Source organism: Convolutriloba macropyga, chromosome 5 (genome assembly GCF_964194025.1).
Source record: "Convolutriloba macropyga chromosome 5, txConMacr16.3, whole genome shotgun sequence".
In the NCBI taxonomy this organism is placed as follows: Eukaryota; Metazoa; Xenacoelomorpha; order Acoela; family Convolutidae; genus Convolutriloba; species Convolutriloba macropyga.
Window position 1 is genome coordinate 12,148,797 of NC_134472.1, and position 12,869 is coordinate 12,161,665.

A 12,869-nucleotide genomic window follows, 5' to 3' on the forward strand; every position below is an offset into this window, starting at 1 on the left:
GCATCCTTATACTAAAAAATTTCCGTACTCCATGAGCCGATTGATGTTGCTTCTATAATAGTTAAGGTGTTTATGGTGAACATATCATAATATTGTGACCAAACTTGGTTACCTTATTTTGATAGCACAGAATCAACATGTGATCGAAAAGATAATTTCGCATTAAAAAAACCAAGCTTCTCACAAACTGGTTTGTCTTTTGCTCAAAGCTCTCACTATTAAAATCAATTGAAGACCCTCCTTTGTTTACCCACAAACCTTAAAGCAATTGTTATAGATTCCCTCCCGCGTGGCTGTAGACAAATTTGACCGGTATTTTTAAATTTTTTTTTACGTCTTCGAATAATAGTTTGTTTTAATTGACCTCAGTTTGCCGCTTTTTCGGCCTTTTGCTGGAAATCTTTTTCACTTCTGACTGGTTTCGTTTTTTGCTCATTATGCTCATGGTATATTTGAATAACAGTTGCTCAGCAAAGCAATCTAAAGTGAACCCAGTCATAAAAACGTAATCAAAATTGGAATGGGATAAACCCATAAAGCCCAGTTTTAGAAGCCCACTAATTAAATTTTGTTCTTATACGTTACGGCTATCATCTATAAAGCTTATTGGTATTGAAACTAGCCCATGTATCCCCTCATTAATTAGCAGGAGTATGTCTAACAACAAAAGGAAACGAAACTAGTTTGCACATTTAAAATTTTTTTATTATCAATCAGTTTTTATCATTGGTTTTCTGTTTTTTCAATCTCAATGGGGGTTATAGGAATCAATGCAGGATACTTTCCTTCAATCTACCGTGTATCTTTTCGAATGCCTGAAGTATGCAATATATAATATTTGCACATGCTGCACCTTTAAATTGTGAACCAATATTGTTTAATAAAGTTTTTGTTACTTAACAGAAGCAAAGCAGTAGCTAGGTTCGTATTGTTAACATCGTGGTTTTTTGTTTAAAAAATCAGTGGTTTTACTGTTTCTGTTTACAGAATTTTTAAGTCAATTTGGGGTCGTCCCTTCACTCACGTTAATGTAGTAGGAAATGGAAAACCGAGTGGTTTCAAGGGGTGAATTTTGCCATTCTGAATATAAAGTGAGAAAATTGTGTTTGAACAAGTTTTCCGTTTCGTCAAATATTTTTATAGCTGCGAAGCTGTAAGCTGAGCGTAGCTATATTGCGGTGCTCGTGGTTTTTTTTTGTTTCGTCGTCTGACGCTCTTTTTTCGTTTTACATTTGTTCACACAGCAAAGCTGAAAAAGTCAAATTTTCTGAATGACTTCTTCCTCTCACTAACGGCAATTTGCGCGCGTGACGTCATTTCTCACTCGTTTTAGCGAAAGTTAGCGAACTCACTCAATAAAATGACTTTTGCACTTTAAAACTTAAGTTTAATTTGAGTTTGTTTAAGGTCAAAGGAACTCATATGTGCAGTAAAGGTACCTAATAAGAGGCTTCTGTGGAATGAATTTCAACAAGCTTAATTAATTTATCGCTGAATGTTTTTTACTTAGTTTTTTGAGCGGCGTCGATGTTTTTTCAATTTTGATCTGTATCTGTTTCTATCTCTATTATATGGCACGCAGGTCTATTCTTTCGCAGCTATTCCGGCAATCTGCCGGCTATGTTTAATTGCTCTCAAATAGATGTGTGGTAAACATCTCAGACTGATATCGGGAGTCCCGTGAGTCGAACGCTACAGAGGTAGGAACTTCGCGCACACAAATAATTTCTCTGATTTTTCCTGATGTTTTTATTAGCAATTTTAAAATTGATGAAGAAATATTATACTGTTTTTATGATGATAAACACTTTTTATGAAATGTTTGTGATTTATTAATAGCCGCCTCATCTTCTCAGCTGGCTATTATAGCGCTCCTATTTTACAATTCAAAGAATTTGAATTGTATTGGGGCGCTGTCTTTTTTTTTTAAGATCTGTTCACACATTTTCATGATTTTTGAAGTCAAATTGGAGTAGTGATTTTGGTCACGCCGAAACAGGAAATGGAGCGAAAAAGCGAGTCGTTTTGCGGCGTGAATTTTTGTCGCTCTAATTTTAAAGTAGAGTGCGAAAATGGTATTTGAACAAAAATTAGGTTTCTCGCTAGTGGTTTTTTGTTCACATGCGGCAATTTCACTCTGATTTTTACTGTTTTTTCGATTTTTTGGATCGGATTTTTTTCTAAATGGTTTTCCCAATCCATTCACAGCTCATTCTAGGTCTAGTTTTTAGTTTGAATTAAATTTTCCTTTCTCGCTAGTGGTTTTTTTGTTCACATGCGGCATTTTGACATTGATTTTTTTTTCTTATTTTTTGATCTAATTTTTTTTTAAAAATTGTTTTCTCAATTAACTCATAGTCCAGTCTAGGTCTAGTTTTTCTGTTTATTCAATGAAAATTCTTTGAATTGTACGTCAGGACTTGTCCTGCTATGTTTTTTTACTTCGTCGAATAAAAAAATGTTTTGCTTTACCTCATTTTGCCGCTTTTTCAACATTTTGCGTGATATCTTTTTGACTTCTCTAGGCTAGTTTCTCTTTTCTCTCATTCTGCTAATAGTGATTTTGAACATCAGTTGCTCAGCAAAGCAATTCAAAATGAACAGAGTCAGTATAAAAAATTGAAGTCAGAAATAGAAACTGGATAAAGACATAAAGCCCAATTTTGGATGCCCGCTATTTGAACGTCGTTCCTATAAGTCTTAGTTACCATCTCTAATGCTTATTGGTATTGATAGTAGCCCCTGTAGCCTCTCTCTAAGAAACAGAAGTAAGTTCAACTACGAAATACCATCAAAATAAATCGGACTTAAAAAAATGTTTTTGTACAAAAATTTTTTTTTCAATATCTATTCTGTCAATCCGAATCATGCTTATTGGAATCAACGGCGGCTATTTTCCGGCAATCTGCCGGATATGTTTTAGATTTACGTTTTTGGTAGTTTTTGTCCTGTTCGATATCGTTGTTAATGCAGCTCTATCAAGAGGCATAATTGCTCTTTTTTTTGCTTCAATTGAGATCCCGCGGTTTTGACGCATTTGCATTGACACCACAAAATTTCTGGGATTTTTGCTTTCGTTTTTGTCCTTTTGTTGCTCCTTTATTCGGTCGAATTAGGGGCGTATGTGATTTACAGCAATGCACTTTTTGCTTTGCTTATGTAGCTAATGGTTTCCTTAGCTTTGGTGAAATTTGCTTTGAAAACGAATGTTCATTTCTGAATTTTGTCTTCATTTTGGATTCCTTATGTTATCAGCCATAGGTCACATTGATAAAACGTGGCTTGCGTTATGTGACCGTGATTAGGTAATTTGTTTAAAAGTTTTTTAGATAGTTTTTGAGATAATGAAACTTAGACTTTGCTTATTTTCAAAAATATGGAACTTTTGAGGCTTAACCCGTTTTTACTGCCTTTTTGGCTATCCTGTCCTTTGGTCAGGTTAGTGAAAGCTCAAATCGGCTTTCATTCATTGTTCTATTTATGCATGCGTGCGTTGAGTCAGTTTTCACTTCATATGTTGGAGCTTTTTATTTGTTCTAATGTGTTTTTAGGTCTTATTCTTTTCAATTTTAAGACTACAGTTCTTCAAAGCTATCACAGCTGTTTTCTGGCATTCTGGCAGCTATGTTCATAAACTGATGGTAAGTGATTTTATTGACCCCCATACAATTATTTTTGTTCCGACCCCTCTTGAGGGGGGGGGGGAGGAACTATATACTCAACTGGGTTTTTTTTCAGTCAATTTTGGCCGATCGATATATTCATCGTAGAGAGTTGAGAATGGTATCATTAGAAAGCTTGTCCAGCGTAGAATATGGAATTCAAAAGATTTTTTCGATTTTCGTTTTTGACAGGGAAATATCGAGGTTTAAACTTTCGAGAAAATAGAGTGAATTCCGTTGATTTCATTAAGCTTTTTTCGGAATTTTTGACTAAATTTTCGCCAATTTTGATAAAATTTAATAAAATTTTTCATGAAAATGTTGTTCATTTTACGTTTAAAGACAAAATACATTGTCGGCTATTTTCATTGAATTTTTTTGTCACAAATTCCGGCTAAAAATTTCACAAAATTCAGACGTTTTCATCAAAAACAGCACGAAATAAGTTTCTTTAGTCCACTCTGATTAAATTTGCAGGAAGTGCACACCCAAAAATCACTAACACAATCTTTGTAGACTGAAAAGGGGGCTTATTCCACATCAACTTCCGTTGAGAGTGCTCTGTAAAAAAAACTTTGCCCTTTTTTGCTAACTTTATTCGTTGATTATCAAAAACGCAGCATTTACTTTTGATTTTTAACAAACAAAATATCTATATCAGTGACATTCCAAAAATTAAGTATTCCTAATGGACAATCAGCATTAGCAGGACTAGTTCTGTACCAATCTTGGACCGTTACAATCCAAAAATGATTCGGATTGTCATCAGCCGGTTTTTTATTAAAAAAAATTCGATCTTTTTTATATTAATTAAATAACAGAACATTTCAAATCAAAGCTCACTAGTGATAGGTCCTATTGGCTTCCTAATTAGCTCAAAATTAATTTACTTAGTTAATTGCTTTAAAGCTTATGGTCGTTTTGACTTTTAAAATATTTGAATTTTAAATATAAAATGGCTTATTGAACTTTGCCTCCATTTTTCTCTTACTTTGGTCAACTTGTAGCTTAGTGTCAGCAATCAAAAAGTGCTCCTTGTTTCTGCTGAATTCAAATTTAGTCTTTATTGCGGTTTTACGCCTTAAGTTATGGTGTTCTGGCTTTGATACTACTAGAGTTCACAATTTTTTTTTTTAATTTTTAGGTATTTGCCCATTTTTCATGTTTTCTAACTTTGTCAAATTATTACGTTTTTGTCATTCATATAGCAAATTTTTTGCGTTCAAAATAACGAAAAATTGATAATATTTAAATCCTTAAAGATAGAGATTGCGGTTATTTACCGCTTCGACAATACTTTCTCGAAGAATTTAATTGAATTTTTTAATTTTGTCTTTAACTTTCGTTTTTACTTTGTTTTTTTAATCCTGTTTAATTTCCTGTACAATGACCCGGTTTGATTGGCTTTTCCTGGAAGAGTAGACGTCCTGATGAGCCGACGTTCTGATATTAGAAGATAGATAATGGCTTTCATGACTTTGAAAACAATTGTTTTCCAAAATGAAAAAAAAAAACATTTCAACCTCGCAATTTTGTTCCTTTTATTGTCTGTTTGTTACCTAGTCTCGTTAATTAAAGGTTAAAGATGACATTATTTCTGTCAAGAGAAGGTGTCAAAAGGGATTGGTGTCCCAAATTCTAATGTTTTTACGGAATTCGTTATGAATATACTGGCTTCGACACGGGTTTTTCACAAAAAAAAAAGAAATTTAATTTTTGATTTTTGTCATATTTGACGTTCTTTTTGTAGACGTAAGACATACTCTGGTTAATTGCAGGTCTCGGGGGCTTCTTTTGGAAGAATACATAAACCTATTCAATTTTTTCATTTTGTAATTAATGGCTTTCATGTCTTTGGAAATAAATTTTTTTCGATAAAAATAAGTTTTACATAATCTTGCTTTTTTCTTTTTGGTCTAATTGTTACCTAGTTTCATTAATGAGAGGTCACATAATACATTTCAAAGAAAGGTGTCAAAAGGGATTGGTGTCACATAATCTTATGTTTTAAGAGAATTTGTTATGACTTTACTGGCTTCCACACGGGTTTTTCACAAAAAAAAGTAAATGAATTTTTGATTTTTGTCATATTTGTCTTTCTTTTTGTAGACGTAAGACATATTCTGGATAATTGCAGGTCTCAAGGGCTTCCTTTGGAAGAAAGGACGAACCTATTCAATTTTTTCATTCTGTAGTTAATGGCTTTCATGTCTTTTTTTTTCGAAAGAAAACAAGTATTACATAATTTTGCATTTTTTGTTTTTTGTCCAATTTTTGCTTATTTTCATTAATCAGTGGTCAAATAAAACAGTATCGGTGTTCGAAGAAGGCGCAATCGAACATATTTTGGGAGCCAAAGTTTGGCTTTACGGCTTCCAAAGCATTTTCTGGCAAGTTTTATTTGATTTTTAGTTTGTTGTCTATTTGTTGTTCTTTTTGTAACTGCATAAAAAATTGAATGACAAGGGTTCTTTATTCACTTCTATGAAAGCGTTGGTAATTGTAAACCTATGGGATACTTTAGTTGATTCCTAATGGCTTTAATTACTTTGAAATTAACTGTTTTTTAAAAAAAAATTCAGCGAATTTTCTAACTTTAAAGTTTCTGTTCTTTTTTGTCTAATTGTTACCAAGCTTTATTATGAACTGGAGAATAACCATTTTTTTCTGGTGAATTACAAGTTGTTTTGTTTTTTTTCAGTTTGATCTGACGCTATTTTGACTTTATTTTTTGACGTTATGAAGTTTTGTTTTTTGAAACGGACATAAATTTTTTTATATAATTAATGTTTGTTGTTGTTGTTTGATTTTGCCGTTCGTCTTCGCTCGCTTTCTTAATATTGGCATATCTCAGCAATCTAATGCAATCTAATTTTTACTCCACGGAGTTATTTGCTTTGGAGGCTATCTTTTCGTTCTTACACCAGTTTTTTTTTTTGAAAAATACTTGAATTTTTTGTGTTTTTCTATCTGTTCCTCATTTGGTAGACAATTATGCTAAAATTGTGGATGAGCGGGGTCGGAACCTTATGTGCGATCGCACATTACCGAGCCGCCTTGTTTATCTAATTGGTTGATTCATCGAATGGTTTGCCATCGTTCCTTGTTTATTGTTTTTTGTCTCTCGGTGGCATATAGCGTGTGCTTCTTAATAATGAATACTTGAAGCTTTTGGGTAATTTTGTTATGTATCTTTTTTAATGTGTTTGGCACCACCATAAGTTATGCTACCACAGGTAATGATTTTTAAAATCTTCTGGTTTTTCGGTATTGGTTTTACTGTCGCTGAATACTATGCTATGCCTATTGGGAGTGAAATTATTGTAGTGAACTTTTGTTAGCATGAATATTTTTTTTGATCACATAGTGTCCCTCACGCTTAGGGGGAGATTTGCTTAATTTATGCTTAATTTATGGATATGTGTTCGTCAACTTAGTATATTTCATTCTAAATGACGACAACCTCTAAATCAAGTAGTTATCACAAAAATTGACTCAAATTTATTTTTCGTACTTTGAGGTTGTGTTATTCTCATCGTTATTCTGAGACTGTCTTCGAAGCAATCGAAGCTATTTTCTTGCAATCTGTCATCTTTGTTATTTATATAGCATCGTCTGAATCGGTTGTTCTCAACTGAATTAATTGTTCAGATTGTTCAACAAAGACTGTGGGAAAGGAGGAGAAGGCATTGACGATCTACCTGCCATTCTGAATGAGGCCATACCTGCTACCATGAAGAACATGGACGCTGCCATAGGAGACAGTAGCAATGTCGCATCCACATATACTGCCATAATTGAAAGGATACACAATGGTCTGTTGAAAGAGGGGCCACCCCTTCAGCTGATTAAGGATTCGCTCATCAACAGCAGACAGCATCAACAATTTCTGAATATTTTGAGGGTATGTTTCGCGTGAGTTGGCGAAGCAGTACAATAATTGTTTCCTTGAAATTATATCCTGTATTCTCCGATTGTGAAATGAACAATGTGAAATGATGAGGTGTCCTGACTCAAAATGACTCTATTTGTGTTCTGATGTCATTTTGAGTCTTCATAACACAAATAACACAAAAATCAATCACCACTGTTTTGAGGTTTTTGGTCAAGGGGTTTTGGCTTTCTGTAAAGAACGCAAAATTACTTGCTAATTACGTCTCAATTATTGTCTATGACTAAGAGGAATTATAAAAGTCAGTTTGTCAGACTTTCGTGATAAAAAACTTTCACGTTCTTAGCAGGCTGGAGTTCTTGTCACAGCTTAATGCATCAAAGCTCTTTCGCTTTAATAATTTATTAATAGCCGCCCTTGGCCGGCTATTATAGTGCTCCTATTTTTATAGCTGCGAAGCTGTAAGCTGAGCGTAGCTATATTGCGGTGCTCTTGGTTTTTTTTGTTTCGTCGTCTGACGCTTTATTTTCGTTTTACATTTGTTCTAGAACATTCTGTCTCGTCACTGCTTAAATGGCTTTGTCGCGCTTAATTTCAAGCTTTCTGCGTGACCTAAATTGCGGTTATTCAGAAACAGAATCTGTTCCTAAAACAAAGTTGATTGTAAGAAAACAGATTGTATGGTCCGACAGCCGAGTGGTTAAGGCGACTGGCTGTTAATCCGGAGATCGCCGGTTCGAGACGCGTCAGGGAAACTTTTTTGCACCCAAAAACAACCTCCTTTGAAATAAACTTGTAAGTTTTATAGGCGGCGGCGATAACTATTATCAACTTACTTCTGTATCTTTTTCCATCTATTTTACGGCACGCAAGTCTATTTCGCAGCTATTCCGGCAATCTGCCGGCTATGTTTTAAAATTGGATTGGTGCTCTGTCTTTTTCGTGAGATGCTTTCACAGCTTTTTCCATGACTTTCAAATTAGGATAAACAGGTAAAGCTCAGCGAGCATCAAGTTTCATTAGAGGCCCTTAGCCGCGTTTATAGTCCTTTAAGTGCTTAGAGTAGTGAAGCTACTGGGAAGGCGGTAATTCAATGTTTTTTTTCAGGAATTTTGAGCCCAAAATGTTGCAATTTTCGCGTTTTTTTTTATTATTTGACCAGTCTAAAATTGAGGTTTGTAAGTTGTTGAAGCTCTTTTATAAGACATAAAGACATAATTACTTTAATGACCAGTTTGTGAGTTATATAATTTGGTACCCCAAACATAGCAACAAATTTTATACTAATTTTTACAATTTCATAAAAATGTTTGTCATATTTTGAGTTTTTTTCAGCCCTACGTACCAAGGAACCTCCTCTAGGGTTTTGAAAATTTGTTACTGCATGTTTTCTAGTCTTTTTTTGAGTCTTTTGTTTGATTTGTCTTAAATTGACGTTTTTCAAAGTTGATAAAGGTCTTTTGCAAGACATAATTACTTTAATGACCATTTTGTGAGCTATATAATTTGTTACTCCAACATAGCACCCAATTTTATACTAATTTTTACAATTTCATAAAAATGTTTGTCATATTTTGAGTTTTTTTCAGCCCTACGTACCAAGGAACCTCCTAGGGTTTTGAAAATTTGTTACTGCATGTTTTCTAGTCTTTTTTTGAGTCTTTTGTTTGATTTGTCTTAAATTGACGTTTTTCAAAGTTGATAAAGGTCTTTTGCAAGACATAATTACTTTAATGACCATTTTGTGAGCTATATAATTTGTTACTCCAACATAGCACCCAATTTTATACTAATTTTTACAATTTCATGAAAATGTTTGTCATATTTTAAGTTTTTTTCAGCCCTACGTACCAAGGAACCTCCTCTAGGGTTTGACAATTTGTTACTGTATGTTTTCTAGTCTTTTTCGGGTCTTTTGTTTGATTGGTCTTAAATTGACGTTTTTCAAAGTTGAGAAATGTCTTTTGCACGACAAATTTATTTTATACATTTTGTAAGCTATATGTTTTGGTACTGCAAACATATACACGCAAAATGATACTAAATATTGCAATTTTTCAAGTTTTATGAAAATATTTGTCATTTTTTGAGTTTTTCTGGCCTCAGGGACCAGGGAACCTCCTCTAGGGTTTGATAATAGGTTGCTGAATAGTTGCTAGTGGCAATAGAATAATTTTCACAATTTTAATCATAAAATAAAAATTTGTAAAATACTCCTGTTTCAAATTTTCAGAATTATTATCATGCTCCAAGTTTAAGGGCCAATGAAGCTCCATAGGCTTGAAATTGGTTTGTTCCATAGTTTAGGAAGACAATGAAATTGTTCTGAAGATTTTGATATCACGAATTTTGGCGGCAACATTTCAATAAAATTTGCAATTGTTTTCAAATTTTTTGAAAGATGTTGCCAGTTTCTGAGTTAATTGATCTTTAAGGCCATTGAAACATTTTTGGGTCTTGCAGATGGGTTACTGGATAGGTTGACGAGACACAAAAAGTTTTGGGAATGTTTTGATGCTTTCAACTTTTTTGAGCTGAATTATTCAATATTTTGCTCCTGGTGCCGTGTCTATGCATGTACTTTAAAATTGGTTTCTTGATATTTTTGACGACAGAAGCTCTAGCTGATCTCGGTTTTTAATACCTCAGCTTGCAACACCCTGGTCCTAAAACTATGTACTTTTTGAATGCCATTACTCTTAATTTGAGATGCTACTCTGTCTGTCTGGCATTGTTCAATTGGTCTGTTGTTCAGGTAAAGTTGGTTTTAGTGTTTCACGCAAATCTTTGCGATTGTTTTTCAGGATTTGTCATGCTACTTTTTTAACTTCATCGAACAAAATTTGTTTCGCTTTTCCATAGTTCGCAGCTTGTTCAACATTTCTGTGTGAAATCTTATTGACTTCTCTGGGCTAGTTTCATTCTTAGCTCATTTGCTCAAAGTGAGTTTAAACAGCAGTTGCTTAGGAAAACAATGTGAAGTGAACAGAATTAGTATCGAAAACGGAATCAAAATTGAAATGTGGAAAGCCCAATTTTAGATGCCCGCTACTCAAACTTTGTTCTTATAAGTCTTGGTTAACATCTCGAATGCGTTTTGGTATCGAGACTAGGCCTGCATCCTCTCTTTAAGGAATTGGAGTTTGCATAACTGCGAAATCCGATGAAAATGGTTCGCACTTTTGAAATGTTTTTGTACAAAAATTATTTTTTAATTGCTCTTAAACGAAGTTCATAGCAATTATTGTAAACGTGTGTCTTATGAAGAGGAGTATTGAGTTTCTACAAGTTTGTTCATGACTTGAATTTTGACTTCTTTCTGTTGGAGCATTTACCTCCTTTTTTGATTGTTGACTTCTGTGTTCGAACATTGGACTTTAGTAGTAGCTTCGTTTGTAATGTATTGTAATTAGGAACTGCTGTTAATGTTCAAGGTGAAGAGGTCATTTTGAGATTTTTTGTTCCTACATAAGTCACCCCTAATTATCTAAACTACACCACACAACCCCCCCCCCCCCCCCCAACACCACCACCACCTATCTACTCCCCCCCCCCCCACCACCTATCTACCCCCCCCCCCCCCCAACACCTACCTACCCCCCCCCCCCCCCCACCTACCCCTACCCCCTCCCTTCACCTAGCCCTAACTGACCCTAACTACCCCAGCACTACCCATCTACCCAACCTATCTACCCACCCACCTACCTACCCCCCCCCCCCACCTGGAGATTATAATGCACGACGATTCGAGTCGTTTCCGGTATTCTACCGGCTATGATTTGTTATGCAAATTTTTTGCTTGACAATTTTGCGCTTTTCTTCTAGAACATTCTTTGACTTCTCAAGTGACTTTTTCTCAGTTGGTTCAATTTTTTTTGCTCCCAAAAAGAAAAAATGATCTAGACTAAAGACCATGAATTAAATTGCCTCGCCTGTCGTTCAAGAGCAATTCTTCCGACATTTGTCGGTTTATGTTTATCACTGGTTTTCTGTTCCTTCAATCCCAATCGATGTATGGGAATCAATGGCGGTTATTTTCCGGCAATCTGTCGGGTGTTTTAATTTATCGAGAAAGGAGTTTTTTGTCATTAAGAAGTGAGGTGGGGCACCACTTTCAAAACCGATCAGAAACTGCGTTATGCGCACTTTTAACGTGAGAAATATTTTGTAAAAGTACATCTTTTACAGCGCTCGACCTAAATTGAACATGAATTGTATGAAACGTAGCTATAACCAACCCGCACTAAGGAGGCTGATTTTCAACGTATGATTTACGACGCGCATTGTTTGCAAGAGACATTTTTTGGAAGAGTTTAGCGTCTTCTGAGTTCTGCGTCACGCTAGTTACTCAACAGCTAAGCTACATTGTTAATTAACTTGGCTAACTATTGATCATGCACAGCAAACGAGTGATGATTGATTGGTTGAATGTTCGTATTCACAGGATGATGTGATCGGATGTGCAGGTCACATTGAAAACCTACAGAACCAACTAGGCCAGAGATTGGAACAGCTACAAGCCACAGTCCAGGCGAGAACTGCGGTTCCTACTGCACAAGTATACGTAAGTTTGAATGCACGTGTTAAGTGTCCTTTGCCTATTTTGATTTATTCATCCAACTCGCGATGATTTTGCTATTAATTTCTGGCGGGATATAAGCCGACGAATGCTTCTATTCATACTCATATTTTTTGATATCCGCAAAGCAATGACGGGGGCTGTTATTGGCCTGCTCTTGGTTTTTTTTTACAAGAAAACCCCGTGAAAAAGAATACGCAATTCTTTCTATGCCACTGAAGAAGCTCTTCAAAATTTGTCTATGGTTGTCAAGATTTATTGAAAAAAATGATCGAATCTTGAAATAAATTAACTTTTCAATAGGTTTACTAGAGGTCTAGTATAGTCTATCATACTGACTGATATTAATAAACTCGCCTATTACATTTACAACAATTTGGTATATTTTTTAGCCGCAGTTCATCAATCTGGCTCATATCTGGACTGGGTTCCAAGACGAGATGGTCCTGTTGTCTGTGCTCAGTAACATTATGAACAGTCTGGATCCCTTCACAGCTGTGAGCTTCGTTAATATTGTGATTTTGATCAATGCGAACGTTTTTTTTAACTGCAATTTGACCCGCTGTGGGTCAACATTTAAACTGGTTGGCAAATTTTTACGTTCAAATGCCCCGATTTTAATAGCAAAAAAAGTTAACGTTGATTTTCCTTTTTAATAGCCGCACAGCGATAGCTGGGGCTATTATTGGCCTTCTCTTGGTTTTTACGACTCGAAGAGGAGTAATGATATTCTACA

At 34.9% G+C, this 12,869-nt stretch overlaps 1 protein-coding gene across 1 annotated transcript in view; it reads left to right on the forward strand.

Moving 5' to 3' along the window:
* The window catches only part of LOC142339143 (cilia- and flagella-associated protein 206-like), a 105,862-nt gene that overhangs the window by 11,735 nt on the left and 81,258 nt on the right, over positions 1 to 12,869 (forward strand). Inside the window, exons 5-7 of the mRNA XM_075388899.1 lie at positions 7,314 to 7,566; positions 11,999 to 12,118; positions 12,526 to 12,630. Coding sequence (XP_075245014.1) covers positions 7,314 to 7,566; positions 11,999 to 12,118; positions 12,526 to 12,630 — 478 coding nt within the window. The remainder of the gene's footprint in view (positions 1 to 7,313; positions 7,567 to 11,998; positions 12,119 to 12,525; positions 12,631 to 12,869) is intronic.